General features: G+C 45.8%; 1 protein-coding gene across 4 annotated transcripts in view; it reads right to left on the bottom strand.

Annotated features, from left to right (window-relative positions):
* FGD5 (FYVE, RhoGEF and PH domain containing 5) overlaps positions 1-21,074 on the bottom strand; it is a 144,811-nt gene extending 123,737 nt beyond the window's left edge. Inside the window, exons 1-2 of one of the 4 annotated variants that reach the window (XM_053378066.1) lie at positions 20,958-21,074; positions 1,289-4,256 (exon numbers count right to left, since the gene is read on the bottom strand). In XM_053378066.1, the coding sequence (XP_053234041.1) occupies positions 1,289-4,137 (2,849 nt within the window). In that variant the 5' untranslated portion in view covers positions 4,138-4,256; positions 20,958-21,074. Of the gene's footprint in view, positions 1-1,288; positions 4,257-19,089; positions 19,754-20,957 lie in introns of those variants that run through there. The other 3 variants (XM_053378064.1, XM_053378061.1, XM_053378065.1) reach the window with 3 other exon arrangements.

The following is a 21,074-nucleotide window of genomic DNA, read 5'->3' as shown; positions in this document are numbered from 1 at the left end:
AATAAGGAATAGCATAAAAGCAGGTAATGTAGAATGCAGTGTGGGAGCTAAGGAGGCAGGTAATGGATGAGCCACAAGCTCCACTGAAATGACAGCATCTAAATCAAACAAGCATGCAGACACATTATCCAGAATAAAAACAAGGAAGATTCAATCTAATCTCTGTAGAAGTTAAGAAGTTCCTTAAAGTAAGTGTTATGAGAAAAAGAGTAGATCATCCAGCACAAAGGGGGGAGAAGGTGTACACAGGTTCTGACAATATTTACATCAGTTTGCATGGGCTTGTTATTGTTATTGTTATGAGGGGGGGGGGAACTGCTCCTTTTCCCTTATGCGGTGCCCAAGAGCCCATATAGAGTCATTTTGTAGGTTCTCTATCAGTAGGAGAAAATAACAGAGAGCAACCAGAGAATATTGAGAAGCAAAGCAGCTAGTAAGCCTGATCTTTATTAAAGCTATTGCAACAGGGTGTTCCCCCCCCCACACACACACAGGAGGGGAGGCGGGACCCCAAGTCATGCGCGCAAGCCCTTATATAGACATTTTAAATGACCCACCCAGGAGTCCAAGACCACCTCGAGAAACATCATACACACATCACAGAAGGGGTGTAGCCCCAGACCACCGCCTTAATACATCAGAGAAGGGGCGGAAATCTGGGTGTGTTGTTTCTTCCTGTCTGCCAGGTTACCTGATTGGATTACCTGGGCATCCTGGCCACTCTTTTGTTATGATAACTACTCATTTCCTAAATCCAGATCACAGGTCACAGGCTCACACCCTATGCATATCTTAAATGTGCCCTTAAGAGAGGAAAGAGACAGTGGGGAGATTTCCCATTTCCTTCAACCTTGCAGAGAAATATTTGAGGTCATTTTGGGAGAGAGAAAATAGTTTCAGGACTTTTCTGTGGGTTTCAGACATGTGCTTTAGATATTTGTATGTGTTTGGTTGGTACATTTATGAACAACTATTTTATATATATAAGACCATTATAAAACGCTTTTAACACTAAGCTTTGGTTTTCCCAGTGCTTCCATATATGGGGATCTATGAACCAAGCATTTAGATTAGGGGACACTGAAACTTTCTAGTGACTCGCTTTTAAAAATATATACTATGCCTTTTAAAAATACTGTATTCTTCCCACTCTTCTATAGAGAGCATTTCCTGAAAAAGGGAGATAAGCCCAGCAAAGTTGAGAATAAGCCTCCAACTCCCAATACACAGGAAGCCTAGCTTCTCCGGTCAAGGCTAGCAGGCCTTACATAAATATGTGTTACAATACCTTTCAGTTTCCTGGCTGGTAGGTTGCTGCTTGTTGTTCTCAAAGGCTGTAAAACTGCTCATATCCACATAGCCGTCATTCTCGTTTGCGGCAGATAATGCCCTGCTAGGATCTTCAAAAAATTCAGTAAAGGTCCCAGCCCTGGTTGGCCTTCGTGGGGGTATTTGTATGTTTTCATAATCAGAGTTCATAGCTGGGATGTTCTCATAGTCAGACGTATCAGCATTAGGAAATGAAATAGACCTGGGCTTAGTTAAAGGAAGGGGCATGAAAGGAGGTCTGGAGCGATCCTCAAAAGACTCCACCCGTGACACACTCCTACTAAAGGTCTTGGGCGTCCCTTTTCTTTTGCCATCCTTGTAGAAGAGAACAGTTGGAGACTCAGATGCCCTCAGCTTGCCGGTCCGTGATATCAGCTGAGGGGAGCTACTCAAACTCCTCCTGTCAAGTTCCATGAGTCTGGAAGGCCCATGATAACTAGACTCTGAGGAGGACCTTGAAGAAGAAACATGAACATCCACATGAACTTTATTTTCCGTCTTCTTCTTGAACTTTAAGGTGAGGAACTTCTTGAAAGAGGACTTCTTTTTCTTGCAGTACTTATCGGGAGAGTCATTCTCAATTAAAAGCGAAGGCGAACTTTTCGTTATTGGCTTCTTGGTGATACAGGCAAGTTCAAAGGGAGGTGGAATATCCACAACTGAGGACGGGGTGGAGACCCCACTGGATGGAAGGTGATTCCTCTGGGAAAAACTACCTGAGGAACCAATGACGCAAGGCAAAGAGAGGTCTTCTGTTCTGTTTATTCTATTGTAATCCAACATGGAGGTCTCACTTTCTCTATATACAGAGACAGGGATATCTCTGCCTTCTACTGAAAAAGATCGAGGGTATAAAACAAAGCGCCTTGGCTTTGCAGGTAGGGCTCTATTCATTTCCATTGTCTTTCCTTCTGACAGAGAGAAGCTATGGCTTACATCTTCAGACATGGTGGAAGCGGTGGCTGAGGACTGCAGTTCAGTGTCTGGGCCTGTTTCTTCTGGAACTGTTTCTGGCACATACCCAGGCACTTTCCCGGAGAGGGACCTTGTTCTAGTAACAATGCTTTTCCGATCAATGGAGAGCAAGTGGTTTTCGCTGTCCATTCCCCCTCCCTCTCTGAAATCACTTGAACTATCTTGGACACCAGCCTCCCCCATTTCTTTTCCAGCACAGAGGATTTCATTTGCTGAAGGCAAGCTGTCTCCCAATACGTATGGGTCATCTAGGGAGTCACTGCTGATTTCTCCATCATTATCAGGAACAACCACCACTTCAGGGACTGCTGAAGTTCCATCAATCACATATTCACTGCCTGAGTCTATTTCCGCTTTTCCGGGGTGGCAAATGTCCAATTCTCCTGTGGAGTGCCAGGTACCTTCAGCTGTACCTTCATCAGGTGTACTTGGGGCAGTATCTTCAACACTGCTGTGATCCACCGCAAGCATTTGGTTATCTGATTGTATAACTTCCAAAGCACACTCACTTATGCTGTGATCTCCAGGTAAAACATCTGACTTGGATCTTTCTGCCAGCTGGGAGTCAGATTCGAGCTCATTAACTTCTTGAAGGCTGAAGAGCTGGTTATCACTGTTCATTTCAGTCCCTTCTAATGGCAAATCTTCTTCAGAAGAGTCAGGAGCATCCTCACTGCACTCTTTTTCAAAGGGAATGATCTGGCAGCTGTCATCCATGGTCTCTGTGTCTACCACTTCATCCTTTTGTTCTTTGGAGTCTTCCCTTGTATCACATGCTGCCTCTGATGTTTCCTCCTCGCTCTTCATCTCAGTGGTTTGGTAGCCATCATCTGTATTTTCTTCCTGTTCTACGCTTGTTTCACATTCATCCGCTGGGTCTAGTTCCTCCTCCTTTTCAGCACCGGCTTCATTTGTGGCCTCCCCCAAAGTCTCTTCAGGATCAGGACCAGCTTCATGTAGTTCTAATCCAGTATCTACTTCTTCAGAATAATTAGCAAGGGGGTCGCTTAGGCTTGCACAAGCATCCTCTGCAAACTCTGTTTCTATATTTGAGGCCGATTCATCCCCATCATTATCCATTGGGCCCATTTCTGCATCAGCATTAGACTGCTCCTCTTCTAAAACCTGAGATAGACCTTCCTCTCCTGGAGCCTCACAAATTGGTGATTGATCCTCTGAAGATGATGTTGGCACCTCTAAATGCTGTAAAATAATATCTTCACATATGGCATCATTCAAAGCCTCATCTCCATTCAAAATCTTACTGTCCACATTATACTCGTTATTATCCTTTACCAGATGTGGTTCTTGGAGTGCTTCATCAGACTCATCTGCACAGTTCATCTTCTTCTCGTTGGCATCAGTTTCACAATCCACCTTGTCATATCCACCCTCAGAAGCATCCTCCTTTTCAAGGGCTTCAGCGTTGCCAAGAGCTTGAATTTCAGATGGTTCAGTTTCATTGTTCTCCAATAAATTTATTTCAAGATCACCGATGTCATTGCTGTGGGTACAGTCATCCTCTTCATCATGTGCTTCCTCAGGAGTGTGCAAGATCTCATTCTCTGCTGATTCTTGCTCATGTTCAAAGTCATAAACTTTATCAATCAATTCATCTTCAGAAATCACTATATATTCATCATCAGCTTCTGATCCTAAGAAATCTGTGTTGTTGCACTGATTTCCTTCATAAAGCTCTCCCTCCAATTTTCCATTGGTACATTTGTTCAAGGTATTGTTGGCATGAACACTGGATCGCTGTAGAATCGATGGATCGTTGTCAGCAGAGATTTTTGGCTTGGGAGCAATGGGTGGTTTTGGACCTCTAGACATAGAGTTTGAATTGTTAAGTGTGCCAGACCTTGACAGCGACGGAGGAAATTTGGAAGCAGCTATGGAAGCGAGATGACTGAGAATCTTTGGCTTTGGTGCTAATGGTGGCTTTGTAAGATCTGGAGAAGGAAGGAAGAACAGGAAAAGCTATATTAGCAAGCTTCGATATATATTGAGTTGTTAGTGCTACTTAAAATATGGAGATACAAAGTCACTGATACATCAGTTTAGATTGGTGGAGAAAAAATTGCCCACATCCCCCAAAAGGCATATGGTTGATCACTGTGGGAAACTGGACACTGGACAATATATCCAACATGGCTCTGCTTACATTCTTAACCTATGACCCATCCAAGCTGAATACAATTGCCCAGCCATATACTTTGCCACATGCTTGGAAACCCCACCTTTGTTTGATAACAAAGCTATGTGATATTCATTTGAATGAGTTACAAATTAGATAAGCCTAATAGTTCACATATTTATAGATATAGATATAGATAGATAGATATATAGTGACTGAATGTGGCAATAAAACTATGACAGCCGCATTCCCTGGATAACAATGACCTGTTTTATACACAGCACTAAACTGTGGTTTGTTTGATGATCTGAACCCTATCCAGACTTAACTATGGTTCACGTACTGCCAACAAACCATGACCTGAAGCCATAGTGGGCTGTTGGGTAACAAATCTTGTTTGTTTTAACTGTGGTTTATGCAAATTCAGCAACCTTTCATAACCATAACTTGGCCACTCCCAACCCTCATCCCTGACAATCAGGTCATGTGGCCAGCATGTAGTAAGAGCACTGGGCATGTAGTAAGAGCACTGGGGGATGGACGGGGACCAAGCCTTTACAAAACAAGCCATGGCTTATTTGGCTGTCCGTGGGAATTGTGGTTAGCTCATGATTTGTTAAACAAGCCATGGCTTTGTGTTCCATGAGAACCATGCCTATAAGATTACCCTGTTGGCAAGGTTATTTTTACAGTTATCTTTAAACAATGAACACAAATTATGTTTAATCAACTGATGAACCAAAACACTTACTTCCACTGACTACCATAGCAAACAAATCCAAAGATATTCCAGTGGCAAGTCAGTCAATAAAGAATAATTGTCAATAAAATGTGGGCGTGGTCCAGTCCCGTTTTAAGTTTCGTTAAAGAACTGCTTTCCCGCCGAAAGTGATGGGACTTAAAAGTGCTCGACTTTGGCTAAATGAAGCGCCTCCCAATGGCTATGAAGTGGGCAATATTTGTGATCAAGCCATGAGGCTGGAAATGGTGTCAACACAAGTTCACCTTCCCCAAATAATTCCTTCCGTTGTTTTGCTTCTTCTAAAGAGCAACACAATAAGGGTAAGTCTCCTTGGCAAGCAGCGTTCTTTTGCTTTAAAGTTACTGATGGTGCTCACAAAAGCTTTATGATGGATAGTCTTGGCGGCTATTGACTCTGTTTTAGTTGCAGAAAAGGAGGGAATAGTAGCTTTCTTTGCCACACCCCAGAGCAGGATATCACAACAAGACTTGTTTGCTTTCTGCCAGCTTGAGATATACAAGAGAATTCCTGCTGTTCCTGAACCTTGTTTATTATCCCAAATCACAATTTGGTGTGGGTTTCCCTTGCATTGCTGTAATGCCACATAAACAAAAATCCAGTTTATGACGGCTTTTGATTGTTCAAACACACTTGGGGAGTGCATGCCATTAAATCCTCCATCCCATCAACTCAGTTAAATACAACTACACCAGTGGTTATAACAACAGCTTAGGAGATTTGTAATGCTTGGGGGGGGGGATGAAGAAAGGGTTAAATAAAGGGGAAATAATCCCTCCCAATTTGCCCAACACATTTTGCTTACTTTCTGAGGCTGGTAGTTCTCCATGACTATCCCTTAAAAAAACAAAACCCTTTCTTTAAACAATATAGATTATGGGAAGACTTTTTAGGAAAAGGTTTTCCCCAAACTATCTACAACAAGACAACCATCTCCTTGCTCGATCATGCAGCCAAAGAGATGCCTCTAGGAAGCTCAAAAAACAGCCTTCTCTTGCCATTTGTAACCATTTTTCACATAAAGGCTGTCTCTAAGTTCTATTTTGATATCAAAGATCAGGGGTCAGCAACCTTTTTCAGCAGGGGGTTGGTCCACTGTCCCTCAGACCTTGTTGGTGGCCGGAGTATATTTTTTTTTGGGGGGGTGGGGAATGAAAAAATTCCTATGCCCTACAAATAACCCAGAGATGCATTTTAAATAAAAGGACACATTCTACTCATGCAAAAACACACTGATTCCTGGACCATCCGCGGGCCGGATTTAGAAGGCGATTGGGCTGGATTCGGCCCCCGGGCCTTAGTTTGCCTACCCATGTCATAGATGATAACAGCTATGGATCCTCCACAAATTTGTCTAGAACTTTTGTGATCTCAGTAGCTGGAATACAATGCCTTTATCCATTACTGTTTCTCTTTTCAATTTACAAATGTATAGATGAAGTCGCCAATACATAAGTGGGCACTGCTGTCTAGGAAAGAGATCCATGAACTGGATTGCATCCAGAGGGGTGTGCCAAAGATAGTTAGAAACCTAGGGACTAAGTCCTACAAGGAGAAAAGGTGTAAGGAGTTGGAAAGCATGTTGAACCTGGAGAAGAGACAGGGCAGGTGGTAATCCTTCAGGTTTTTTAAGATAGTTGTGTAGAAATTGCTCCATCTACTACACAACAGCCATGTTTAAATATCCAAAGGACTCTCAGCTGCCTCTTCTCTATCTTCTCCAGATGGAGTGAATTTGTACTCAACTGATTTGGGTCCTACCTTATGAAGCAACAAGGTTCAAATGACAAGAAAGGAGATTTTGGCCATATGGTTGACAGTGGCCTTGCCTTCACTAGAAGATTTTAGGCAGAGGCTGGATGTCCACCAACCAGGGATGATGTAAGAGTAGGTTTCCTGCATTAGTAAGAAGGATGGATTAGATTACCTTTGAGGTCCCTTCCAATTCTACTATTTTAATTACCAAATAGGATTTAAGCTTTTGACTCATCTTTACGAGACGTATGGGAAATGAGCAGCTTGCCACAAGAACTTTATCAAAGGTTTGAACCAGATGGTACGAAAGAGGGAAGCCTTTGGGGAGCCATATGCAGCCAGATTCACACAGTGTCTCACTGGCATTATCCAATATTCCACGTTCTAATATTTCTAAGAGTGCCATCCTCCCACGATTGCAAGATCTTTAATTGTTACGACCTGCTATTGACTAAGCTCATTTTAATCACTTCCCCATTTCTTCTGAGTACCAGTGATCAGGGTGTGCATGTGTAAGGTAAGCAATCAAGTAATAATAATAATAATAATAATAATAATAATAATAATAATAAAAAATCTCTCCCAGGACAAAGTATCTCAGTGGCACTTTTGTCAGGGGCAAGTTCACCCCCAATACGTTTCTGCCTCTGTTGCAGCTGGCCAGTGCAGAGCTTTTCTGCTGTGACTTTGTGAAGGGCAAAATATACAGCACCACGAGAAGCATGTAGGCTTTTAAAATGGTAAACATGCCTGTTTGTTTCAAAGATCTGTCACTGGGCTGCTGGGTTGAGAAGGGGGGTGGATCAGATCAGAGAAGAAAAAGACACCCTGTACCTATGGAAAACTGTTTTGGATCAGACAGCTTTTCTTGTGTTTCTCCTCCCCTTATTGTTTGAGGTTTCCTTGTCAGCATCTGTTTCTTCCTCTGCTTGTCCACTTTCCTCTGGGTGAGACTCTGTTCCAGCAGAGCTACATCCCTTTTCGGAAAGTCCATTCAACTGCAATTTCAGAGCCGCAAAGAAATGCTCTAATGAAGAGGCAAGCAATTCCCTGCCTCCCCCCCCCCAAAAAAAGCTGGAAGTGGTAATGTTAAGCTCTTAATTCTTTATTCTTCCTCATATGGGGCTCATCCAGACTTCCTATTGTGCCAAGTTTCTAGTCTATGCTTTAAAGCACGATGTCCAGACCCTTTTAAAAAAAATGGTCCTGGTGCTTTCCCCATGAAAACTCTCTCTTTTACTGCTGCATTGGTGCAAACAGCAATTCATGGAAAACCTGAATTGCTATTTGTTCTGATTCAGTCTTAAAGAGTGGGTTTTCATGGGGAAAGCACTGGAGCAAAACAAAAAAAATAAATAAAAAGGCACTTGGACCCAGTACTTTAAAGTGTGGGCCTTTGCCTAGGAAGTGTAGGGCAAAAGTTAAGCATACATAAGCCCATGGTGGTAAAACCTCTGTTGCACAAATTCACATCATGGATCTGCACAATTATGCAAGGAACAGATCTGCAAAGCAGTGTCCGGACTCTAAAGTAGTCATATCTCAGAATGCAAACCCTGTTTGTGTCGTTCTGAATGTGGAAACACAGCAGAGGGAAAGTACACGGGACTTTAGGAGAACAGAGCTGCTCAATCATCACAAATGCAATCACTTTCAGGATATCCACAAGTCAATTGCCTTTGCATAGTGCTTGATTCATCTTGAAAATGTGCCCTAGGAACCAACCCCAGTATGACTGTTGTGGCTACGCATTGTATGGGAAGTTCCAGTGCCATTGGGCAAGTTGTCTTTCAGGTAACCCTGGAACACAGTTGGAAAACCACCACTCTATAAATCATAAAAAGAGCAACCTCTTACATCTATCTGTCACATGGAAGAGGGAACAACCTTCCTGCTCTGGAGGGCAGCACTCGAACCAATGGCTTCAAGTTACAAGAATAAACATCAGGAAGAACTTTATGGCAGTAAGGATTGTTTGACAGTGGACTCCCTTAGGAGGTTGTGGGCTCTCCTTCCTTGGAGGTTTTTAAGCAGAGGTTGGATGGCCATCTGTCATAGATGCTGTGACAGACATGAAAGCCGGACTAGAGTTTGGTGATGCAGTCCCCCTGAAACTCCACCAGAGTGCTGGAACCTCTCGCTGATGGGCTAGCCACAGAGGGGGAGGAACAGCACTTTGGGGGGGGGATAAATGGAGCAGTTTTTGAGGGAGAGAGTTAGATAGGGCTGCATTTAAGATGAGATATAGGGCTGGATTTGAGAAGAGGGATAGGATTTGATTTGAGATGTTTAGAAAGGTTTCAGATTGGGAAATAGGGAGTAAAATACGGAGAAATGGTTCTGAGTTATACCATTTGGAACACCTCAGGTGTGGGATTGTGAAGAGAGTGGGTAACTGCGGAGAAGTGCCCCTCACTCATGAACCAAAGTATTAAGTTGTGAAGGAAGAAGTATGGTGCTGAAAATATTTAATTGTAGTATCTAAGTGACAGAAACTGAATTGAGCATTTTACCATCTATTCCAGAAAACTGAACATCTACCACCTGAATTGTAACAACAGATTTTCAGTAACTGAAGTTTAAGAAGAGCTGTGCCTATAGTGTTGCATTTAAGCCTGAAACGTCTTAGAGTTAGTTAAAGTAAACAAGGTAACTTCTACCTGAAGGAACGCATTTCCTGACCCACTTTGTTGTTGTTTAATAAAACTTTTCCTATTTGTTTGATTATTTTCTGCCTAAGACTCTAATCATCAAGTTTTCCCTCACACAAGTCCCCCACTAGACAATCTGTGGTAAATTGTAGAAATTTGTGTAATTGGTGTACCTTGAGGTGGGTGCAGTATAATTAATTGGGGGCAGTTAGCAGGAGTAGATCCGCTGCATTATTAATGGGTGGTATTAATTGGGAGGATTCGCTACAGATGCTTTAGCTGAGATTCCTGCATTGCAGGGGAGGTGGGGATTGGACTAGATGACCTAACTGTACAATTCTATGATTCTATGATCCTAAAGACTATAGCTGCAATCAAGTGCATTATTAGGAATACTTGAGTCACATTGACTTAAGTCTGTACCTCTCCCTATGATCCCAAACCAAAGGTCCACTCCAAATGGGCTAACATATTCAATTTGTTCCTGTGGGTGGTTTATAGAGACATTAGAACCAAAGAGTCTCTGAATTACTACGCATAGGCACAATCCATAAAAATTAAGATGTGACTAAGTCCCAGTGGCTGCCGCTGTGGGTTAAACGACTGTGCCACTTGGGCTTGCTGATTGAAAGGTCGGTGGTTCGAATCCCCACGGCGGGGTGAGCTCCCGTTGCTTGGTCCCTGCTCCTGCCTACCTAGCAGTTCGAAAGCATATCAAAGTGCAAGTAGATAAATAGGTACTGCTCCGGTGGAAAGGTAAACGGCGTTTCCGTGCACTGCTCTGGTTTCGCCAGAAGCAGCTTAGTCATGCTGGCCACATGACCTGGAAAAAAACTGCCTGCGGAAGTGGACAAACGCTGGCTCCCTTGGCCTTTAAAGTGAGAAGAGCAACGCAACCCCAGAGTTGTTGGCGACTGGACTTCATTGTCGGGGTCCCTTTACCTTTAAGTCCCATTAAAAGTCATGGGCCTTTAGTAGGGCTGGCATCAGGGGTAGTCACCTGCCAATGCACTAGGAATCTGCCAAACAACTCACACCTACAGGGCGACTACTGCTAACCTCTGGCTTTGCTCCTCCTCTCGCCTGCCCTTTCTGAGCATGTAAACAGTGAGGAGACAGAGCAGCATCCTCTCTCAGACAGAGGAAGCACCCACTGTGAGGACACCATGCCCAATGCCACACCCAAACCACCTGGAACCAGCAATGGTCTGCAGCAGGAGTTCCCAGACTATGGTCTGTGGACCACCAGTAGTACGTGAGCTTCATTCAGGTGATCTATGGCATGTCTGTGGATTTACGGTTGAAGATGGGAGATGGCACATCCATTGCATCAAATATTCATATTGATTTTAATTGCATTCTCATTGCTTCTTTTATTTCTTCTATTGTATTTTACTGCATTGCAATCTGAATTCTGCAGAATTCAAATTGTAATACAATAAAATACAATATACAAGAAATAAAAGAAGCAATAAAAATACAATTAAAAAGCATACAGCATCTAGCACAGGGCATTACAACAGGCATAAAAGCCATTACGTGGTCCACCAAGACCTTCAGCAATTTCCTAACACGATCAGTAAAGCTAAAACCAAAGGCTTGGCAATCCACTATTACTGACTATAATAATAAAAGATGAATATTTTTTTATCCTCATTTATTTTAGCTCATTTCAGAAGTGCTGCACTGAGATGAAGTCTACAAATGCTAATTTCTGCTCCTCAGGCTATCTTAACCACCCAATAAACCACAGTTTAATAGGGCTGTGCTGATAAGCCATATTATCATTTTTTCTCTCAGAATTTAGATAAATCTGGAGCATATGCTTTGTGACCTGATTCCCATATGTTATAGAGATTGTTAAATTGATGGGTTGGAGTGATTTACAAGGAAATAATTCCAGCAAGAGGAGCTCCGCTGACGTTATAAACCATCTGAGCTGTCATCAACGGTATTGCGGAATGAAACTGTAAATAATTTCAAGACGTCATGGATTTCACACCCCTGGGGTTTCACTCTTTTTCATGAGTTGTGTCTATATATGAGGTCCAAACTAGGTATCACGATTATGAGGGATGTGTGCGCAAGCCGTAGCCCCACACCTCCCCAGCAACTTCAGCCACCATTGCTTCCTCAGAATTTCACCGCCACTGCTCAGCATGCTTTCTGAAGAACAGGCAGACTTTGGTATTTCAAATTTCAGCGGCACCAAAATTCAGCAGTGAGGCATCCCTCATCGTTTACCTTCCATTCTGCTCAATTCACTACATCATAGTTGTGATCACACTGCCCTAAATCCAACTCTGACAAGGGTTGGGGAACCTTTCTCAGCCTGAGAGCTGCATTGCCTTCTGGGTAACTTTCTGAGGGCCAGAGGCCAAAGGAGGTAGAGCAATGAATGATAATTCCCCCTTTGTACAGTGGGCTTACTTTTTACACACATTCACACACCCATCTGTATCCTCCACTCATGGAAGCGAGAGGCATTGTTAGAGTTCAAAAACATATTCCGGACAAAAATAGTTGGCGTGTGAAGTAAGGGATGTGGCCTGTGGAGAGGGGAAGTAGCTAGATGGAGAGAAGTGGCAAACTTTGGGCTTTCATATCTTGGTAGCGCCCTGTGCAACACTAAAATTTAGCGCACCCTGTCTCTCACGCTCTGTTCTACAGCATTGTTTTGGCGACCCCTGCCGGGAAGCGTCCACTGTGACTGTGCCAGTCATGCCACGCTAAAACCGCCTCTGCTTGGAGGGCTACATTTGGCCCTCAGGCTTGAAGTTCCCCACTCCTGCTGCTGAGAGTGGCGAAACTTAGCAGACTTCATCACATTCTGTACTAAACTTCCTTTACTGGAAGGATTCAGGGAGGAGAGATGTGGCTGCCAGTGGCACCATTAGTGCAGTACTTTGGAGTAGAAGCTCTAGGCCCCAATCAGCGAAATGAGTAGGAAGGCCTGCAAGTACAGCAGGGCTGGCTTTCCATATTCTGAAGAGAAGCACTACACATTATCATCTAAAGGAGCCCACCTTCATCCCATGGCATCTAGAGGAGTTGGTCTTGAAAGGCCATTAAAATCCAAGCAGGCCTGGCCCTGCTATAGGGCAGAGTGAAGCAGTCACCTCAGGCAGCAGGTGGTGGTGGTACAGTGAGCAGTGGCAAAGGAATATTGTTTGTGTGTGTGCGCGCGCACACACACACACCTGGGAACCTGTCCTGAACCCCTTAGCTAGCTTGCTGTCCTCAGGTTCAGTGGAAGATCCTGCCCCAATAGCAGTGCTGAAGTAAAATTCAGCTGCAAATCTTATTAGTTTCTGTAAAATGCATGGGAGGGGCAACACGTCCCTTGCTTCAGAGAGGAAATTGACTTAGGCCAAGTCTAAGTGTCTCACTAGAGGCTGCTGTGGTACCCATGGTTCCCTCATAATGTCTAGAAGTAGATATTAGATGGACCTTGAGAGATATCACAGGATTTTTACCTAAAGCAAAACAAAAACAAAGTGAACGTAGAAGTTTTCCCTCAGGTGAAATGAAGAGAGTTTAAATATGACTAATGCAGTTCCTCATGATGACAGTTCTACCAAAACAAAACAAAAAATGCTATTGGATTTTGCCTCAAAACAAATTGTGCATCTAAACAATGTAGAAGGCATCTAAAATGGTGTGAATAACACTAACGGAATTAGTCAGGGGGTGGACTGGCTTTATAAGCTTCCTAGATGGTAGACCTCCAGAAAAACCTGCTGTAAAGTCCACAAGGGAAGAGCAGTGAAGAAGAATAAATGAATAATACATTTTGATCCCTTAGATCTTCAGTGGAGGCATTTCTTCTGTGCCAGCACGACTCAAGGCTACCTTGGCAACCATAACGGCAAGTCCTTCTTTGTGGTGATGCCATAATTATGAAAAGCTCTTTTTAACTCGATCCACTTAATCCAGTTTAGGGAAACTTTAGGAAAGCTACTGTTAGTGACTGTTTGGCAGGTGCAGTTGTGAAACAAGCACAAAAACTAGGGTAGCACCACTGACCAGCAAAAAATAAAAGGAAAAAGGAATCCCAGTTGTTAGAAATATAGTTTATTATTGGCCCAACATGAAAACTTAACAGTGTGTTCTATATCTAATTTTTTTTATTGGGTTTTATAGACAAGAATAATGTTATACAAATAAGTATACCAAGTTTTCTCATGTCATTTGTATATGACAAAAATAGCATAATAAATGTGAAAAAATATCTGCAACATATGTTTCCTTATTAGTGGTCAATGTATAAGTTCTTGGTTCATGAATTGGTTTAAACAATTAGGAAGAAGGGAAAAAAGAAAAGGGGGAGAGAGAATGGTGAGTGGGGTGGTTACGCTTCTATTATTCTACTTGGGGGGGGGGTTGTGTCAGTGCTATTCACTTGTATTTCCTTGGTGGTGAGAGAGGCCGGGGGTGGCTTAGGGTGTGGTTGGTTGGCTGTAGTGAGAATTGTTTTTGTATGTGAGTGGGGTGTGAGTGTCTATTTTTGAATCAGGTTAGCCAGATTAATTTGTACGCTGTCGTGTAATTCTTGTTGTCTTGTTGGGCTGTATATGTGATAAAGGGGAACCAAATTGGGGTGAAGGCATCTTCTTCTATTTGTCAGTTTCAGTTTATTGGTTAGTTTTTCTAATAAGGCTGTTTCCCATACTCTTTGATACCATTGGTCCATGCTTACTCCTAACAGGTCTCTCCAGTGTCTGGCTATGATGTTTCTGGCTGCTAAGGGGAGGTGGGTTCTTAACAGTGTATTCTTAGCAGTGTATTCTAATGACAGTTCTCAAGTCCAAGATAAACTGCAGCAACTCCTGCACAATTGTGAACCCTAGTTTGGTTTAGCAAAGGGATGGCGTTGGGACATAAGAATGGATGGATAGATGGATGGGTGGCTACTAATATGTTTATACCAATTAGTATAAACACTGACAACTGGGAAACACTGACCTGCGAGCACTCCAGTTGGAGAACAGCCTTTACCAAAGGTGTCATGGGCTTTAAAGACACTCAAACTCAGGACGCAAGGGAGAAACGTGCTAAAGAGGAAGGCATGCTTGGCAAATCCGCGCCGTGAACATCTCCCGCCCGGAAACCAATGTCCCCACTGTGGAAGGACGTGTGGATCCAGAATTGGCCTCCACAGTCACTTAAGGACTCATTGTTAAAACCGTGTTTATGGAAGACAATCTTACTCGGCTACAAGTGATTGCCAAAGAAAGAAGACTAATTTGTCCCCCTCTCTCTTTCTTACATGCAATCAATGGTTCTTCTGCCTATTTCATTCTACTGTTTTTAAAAAACAGAAAGTGTTCCACTCATGTCAAAGATCCTTTGGTCAATCTCGAGTTTAATTTTCTGCTTTGTTCCTAAATACTCATTTGAAAGATTTGGCCAAGCATTAAAAAAAGAAGAAGAGAGTAACGGCTTTACTGTAAAATTTTATGGGGAATTTGGACAGGAATGTCAGAGCAGGAAGTCACTTTGCAGAGATAAAATGAACTACAATGTAATAATTCAAATTACTCCCCCTCCACCTCACCAGATGAAACCAGTAGCCCAGAGCTACTGGGATGCCCAATCAATAGGTCAGAATTTTTACTGTATAAGTTTTGTTATCACCCATAAATGTAATTCAGTAAAGTAATATCTGGCAGACATTGGCATGAGATAGGACCTGGCCCAGTGTGTAGGAAGTGACAGTGATTGACTCAAATCTGAGCGCCCAAAGTTCAATTACCTCAATCCAGCTAGGTCCATCTATTTAGAAGCCTTCTCTCCCTCTCTCTCCCTCTCCCCCCGCCCCCCCACAAGCCCATGTGATTCCCTGCTGGGACCCTGCCCAGATAATGCTAGTAAGATGCTCAACAATTACACTGATCAGCTGTTCATGAGATGGACAGATATCTGAGAATACGTGTCTACTATGGGCGTGATCTAACTAAAACACTGTTGTTCTACTAAAAAAAAGAGGAAATCTTGCAAGCCAGAAGTATGTCTGCCCCTGCTGTAAAACTCTATTCTGAAAATCATCAAGCCTTAGAATTCAGCACCTGTCACATATCTGAAGGTTATCTACTCCCGCCTTTGTTTGCATTCAGTCATTCCCCTATGGTTGCCATTCAAAGCATTGCAGAAAGGCAAGGCAAATTTCGATCCATTTCCTTCAGAGCACAATGAAGCATTTAAAAAGAAAAAGAAAAAAAAGTGTTGACTATCTGGAGACTGAATCAAAGTCAAGCAAAAGTGGCAGGATGGTTTGGAGAACGGGAGGGAGGGTGCAAGTTGAAAGAGAAAAGTACCTGAGCCCATGACATAAGCTTCAAGGAAAGCGAAGGAACTATGCCCAAAAGCTCTTCCCATCTCAAGCCAATAAAGGACAATGACTTTGCATATAGGAACATAGGAAGCTGCCTTATACCGAGTCAGATGATTGGTCCATCTAGCCCAGTATTTTCCACACTGACTGACAGCAGCTTTCCAGGCTATCAGGGCAGGAGTCTCTCCCTGTCTTACCCGGAGATGCTGGGGACTGAGCTTAGGACTTCTGCAGACAAACCTTCTGTCACTGAGCTCCACCCTTCCCTTTCAAGGTATATCTTGCATAAACCAAAGCAAGCACCCACAAAAGTGTGGCAATTGAGAGCATCTCCCATTCCCCCAATACAAAAGCAGGAACAACTAAAGACAGGGATGAACTCCCATAAGCCCCAGCTAGCAAGGCCAGCAGTCAGAGATGATGGGAGTTGTAGTCTACCAAAGTCCACATGTTTCCCATCCCTGCTTTGAGAGCAGCCAGAACAGGTTTGTTTTTTTTTTAAATAGTAATAGCTATCACAAGCAGCAATTGGGTTCTGCTACAGAGAAATTCCATCAGTTACTAAGTTGATCTTAATATTTCAGAGATTACTTTTTTCTCTTTGTATGCTGCAGTTTCTTTCCCCTGAACATATTCTACAGTCTCCTTTCCTGGATCTCATGCACAAACACCACCAATTATGGCAAAGGTTAAGAGGTTCTTGGAGGACCTTGTCTTCAAGGAAAGCCTCTCTAGCCAATTATTTCTACTCTGGAGGATAAAGGTCTTTTACTCAAAATCCTAGAACTATCATTTTTTGTTCCGCTTTCACACCGATGATTGAAATAGCTGCAATAACTTCATAACTCAGTCTTATGGGCAGCACTGCTGGGGGGAATCCCTGCAGCATGAATCCTATGGAAGCGCTGCCTTTCCCCCTTGCCCCCCCGGCAGTCGATCTGACATTTCCTCAGGGATGTATTATCATCAATCTATCAGGTGCCACACAGAAAAGCATTTGGAAGTGGGAAGGGGAGCAAGGAAGACCTGCAATCATAAGGAAGGACCTTATGGGGAGTACAGTGGTACCTCGGGTTACATATGCTTCAGGTTACAGACTCCTCTAACCCAGAAATAGTGCTTCAGGTTAAGAACTTTGCTTCAGGATGAGAACAGAAATCGGGCTCCGGCGGCGCAGCAGCAGCAGGAGACCCCATTAGCTAAAGTGGTGCTTCAGGTTAAGAACAGTCTTCCGGAACGAATTAAGTACTTAACCTGAGGTACCACTGTTGCTCAATGGTAGAACATCTGCTTCACACACAGACTCCATGCATTCTCTTTGGTTCGTGAGGGTCTTTCACAGTCCCAGGTTCAATTTGCGGCATCCCCAGGCAGGGCTGGGAAAAGCTCCCTGCCTGCGACCCTGGAGAGTCACTGCCAGTCAGAGTAGGCAATACAGAGCTAGGTCTGACTCCGTACAAAGCAGCTTCCTACATATCACAGAAGCAGCAAATGGTGCAGGGATTGCAATAATCATAGTGTTGCCCTCTGCTGGAAAGGCCCCAAGTCAGAATGGGTCAAGTGATGAAAACCAGAGAAATTGATCTTTGAATCCTGGCTATTGCAATATGGCACTTTGGCCCTCCAAATGTTGTGGGGAGCCCACCTCCCATCAACACCAAGTCCGCATTGGCAACGAATTCCTTTATTCATAGAATTATAGAGTTGGAAGGGACCACAAGGGTCATCCAGTCCAACTCCCTGCAATGCAGCAAAACGGGACTTGAACCCACAACCCTGAGACTAAGAGTCTCATGCTCTACCAAGGGAGACCATCCACATCTGGAAGGCCACATAAGAAGAGCCCCTGCTGGATCAGGCCGGAGGCCCAGCCAGCCCAACATCCTGTTTCTGGCAGCGGCCAAGCGGTTACCCACGGAAAGCTCGCAAAGAGGACTTGAGTGCAAGAGCTTGCTCCTCGTTCCCACGCATTGGAAAAACTCGTTCACACGGGCAGTTTTAACCTTTTGCCTGCCTGCCTTCCTCCCGCGTCGATTAAGCCTCTTTCGCTCTTCGGAGCCCGCCCTCGGCTGCCCAAGGCCGGCGAGTGCAAAGGAAGCGCCACCCCACTCCCCAATTAACCTCCGCCGCGAATGCGCTCCCCGGGCGCACCGCAACGCACACACACACATACACAAACTGCAGCGAGACAGCCTCAGCATAACAAACAGCGCACTGTGTGCCACCCGGGTCCTCCAAAGCTGCTGGCTCCTCGCCGGACCGGCAGGGCTGTGCCAGCCGCGGAGAGATCCGTTCAACCGGGTTGTGTGGAGAGGAAGAGAAAATAGGGGGGGGGGGGAAGTTGGCACAGCCGATCCTTCGGGTCAGAGACGGAGCCCGGGGAGCCCATCATCCCTCTGGCGGGTCAGCTTGGGAAGATGGCCAAGCACACACCCCTCGACACACACACACACACACACACACACACACACAGGAATCCTGGGAACTTTAGTTCCTCCCCTCACAGAGCTAGAATTCCCAGCACCTCTAGCAAACTACAGTTCCAAAAAATCTTTGGGTTGGGGAGCTGGACGCGCTCTAGACGCCTGGTGCGTGTCTGTCCAGCCCAGGCTGGGAAGGGGAAAGTCCCCAGAGAACCACAAACTCTCAGCTCCATAAAATTAGCAGGTCGTTAAGAAGAGGACACTTCGGGCGCGGAGGACTCGGGGGACCTGGCGAGGCTCCGCTTCCCGCTCTTGTGTGCGCGCCCGGGGCGCGGGCGGAGAAGGGAAGCGGGTCCTTCCTCGCCAGGGCAAGAGAGTCAGCTCCGCTCTCGCCGACCCTCCCCTCTCTCGATTCTGCGGAAGAAACGACGGACGGACTGGAATCGATTACCAAACCGGGTAGCGGGATCGATCGATCGGATATAACCCTGGCGGGGTGGGTGGGAGAGGAAGAGTAAACGCCTCCCGCAGGAATGAGAAAAAGGCAAACTCTGCTTGAGGAATCCCTGTCCCTCAGCACGTCTGTTTCGGAAGGGAGTCCCCCGATCCCCGCCACAGTTTTCCCCGGGCTCCTCGACTCGCGCCCGGCCAGGAAGTATTCCTCAGGCGCCGGGGTCGCCCTCGGGAGCCCCTTCTCCTCTCCGGGTCGCGTTCCAGGTCCTTACCTGCGTGGCTCATCTTCCGGAGTCTCCGCCAAAGCGCTCGACTCGCTGCGTCCCTCTTGGCCGCCTCCCCGGCTTCAAATCATGTTCTCCGCCTGGCAGGCGCTCAGGGTTGCTCCCTAAGCCGGAGCCCCCGGGCTGCTAAAGTTCAGGTCGGGGCATGGAGGGACTGGGGAAAAGGGGCGGGGAGGAGATCTCTCCAGCCAAGTTGCAAGCGACGGGAGGGAATGCGAGGAGAGAAAGAGACGCGAGTTGCAACAGCAGAAATCTCTCTCCCTCTGTCTCCAAAAGTGTCCGGACGGAGCCTCTTGGACAGGGATTGGGTGTAGGGGGGATCAGTGCCTCGGGGAGCCGTGGTGGCCCTGCCCCATCGCCGCTCTCAGCTCGCTGCAAGTGGACGGTCCTTGGTCGCTGCGCGCCGTGCGATGCCCAGGGCTGCTGCTGCTGCTGCTGCTCTTGCTGGTCTCCCCCTGCTGCTGCTGTTGCTGCTGCTCCGGCCGGCAGGCATTTCCCTTCCTTCCCTGCAGAGGAAGCCCTTTTGCTCACGCAGAGATTGAAAGGCAGCAAAGAAACAGAGGCGGCGGCGGGCGGGGGGAGAAGAGCGCGGGTGCCAAAACAAGCGGAGATTTAAAGAGACCGCGGAGATTAAAAAAAACACCAAAACCCACGAGGAAAGGGAGAGAATAGGAGGAAACGACAACGCCGCCGCCGTCCCACTGCTAAGCAGACGCTGGGCAGGTTCAAAGCAAGCGGAGAGGAATTGTGCGGGTTCCCAGTCCCGGCGACTGTCTCGGGTTGCTCCGCGGAACTCCCCGCGACAGGATTGTCGATTACTATTGCTAAGGAAGCAATATTTGGGAGGGGGGACTAGGGGTGGTTATTGGCTACTGGCAGCAACTCCGTCTTCAGATTAGACAAGACGTTCGTGTACATCTGACAAAGAACCCTGTGTGTGAATATGTAGGTGCATAGGCACACCAATATATTTTTATCTTCTTATTCTCCGCCACCCCACCCAAAAAACACCTGAGGAGCTATCTGTGATGTCACCCCCTGCGCGCACACACATTTCCACATACACTGGTACTGACCAATTTTAGCACATAGTATACTGGCGGAAGAACATTTTTGCAGGATTTCCAATAATCCCCAAAAGTCGCGGCCGTGAAATCCCCAAGCCCACTCAGGAACGTTGCGGCTCGCCTTTGCGATCCTAGAAGCGCGCTGTGCTGCGATCCTCAAACGTCCTGTTCTAGATGCGCCCCGTTCCGCCACCGTGGCTTGTAGGCTCCTCACCCGCGGTCCCGAAGTCAACTAAGCTGCTCTCACCGGGTCCCTGAGGGACTCCTAGGAGCCGCATTCCATCTAGTTCTTCGATTTCCTCACCCAAAGACGCGCAATCCCGTGTGAACGCGTTTGCTCCTTTTCTTTTTACAGACGCGCTCCTTTAAAACAAGCCGCCTGCATTGATCCCGATCCTGTCCTCGTCAACACTGAAAGTCACCAGGCTCAAGCCTAACACGCCTACTCTGAAGTAAACCCTACTGATTTCACTTACTCCCGTAAGGTCTCCCATAAGGTCAGTTCCTTATTTCAGTGAGATATTGCCTCCTGGGGCAATATGTACAGGATTACAGCCTTAAGCGCCTCTAGGATCGCAGCCTACAACCGAAGTGTAAAAAGCCGAAGGGACGTGACAGTCGTCTGAATTGTCCCCCAACCGCATCCCTTAATAGTAGGAGGCGCAGGCCCAGGGACATAAGCCGGAGGTGCTTTTGCGCTGGTGGAAGTGGGAAGGGCAAGGGCAGCCGCCCTCTACGCCAGAGGAGAGCATCTCCGTTGGGAAAAGGAGGGGAGGCAGCGGGATTTACCTGGAAGCCGATCTCTCCTGCCACAGCTCCCGGGGCGGGGTGAGGAGAGGAGAAGGACTGGAAACAAGTGCGCAAAGTGAAGCGTCTCTCTTGGAGAGGAGCTGTTCCTTGCGCCCC

Source organism: Podarcis raffonei, chromosome 2, assembly GCF_027172205.1.
Source record: "Podarcis raffonei isolate rPodRaf1 chromosome 2, rPodRaf1.pri, whole genome shotgun sequence".
NCBI classification, from domain to species: domain Eukaryota; kingdom Metazoa; phylum Chordata; class Lepidosauria; order Squamata; family Lacertidae; genus Podarcis; species Podarcis raffonei.
This window is presented reverse-complemented; position numbering and strand designations above follow the sequence as displayed.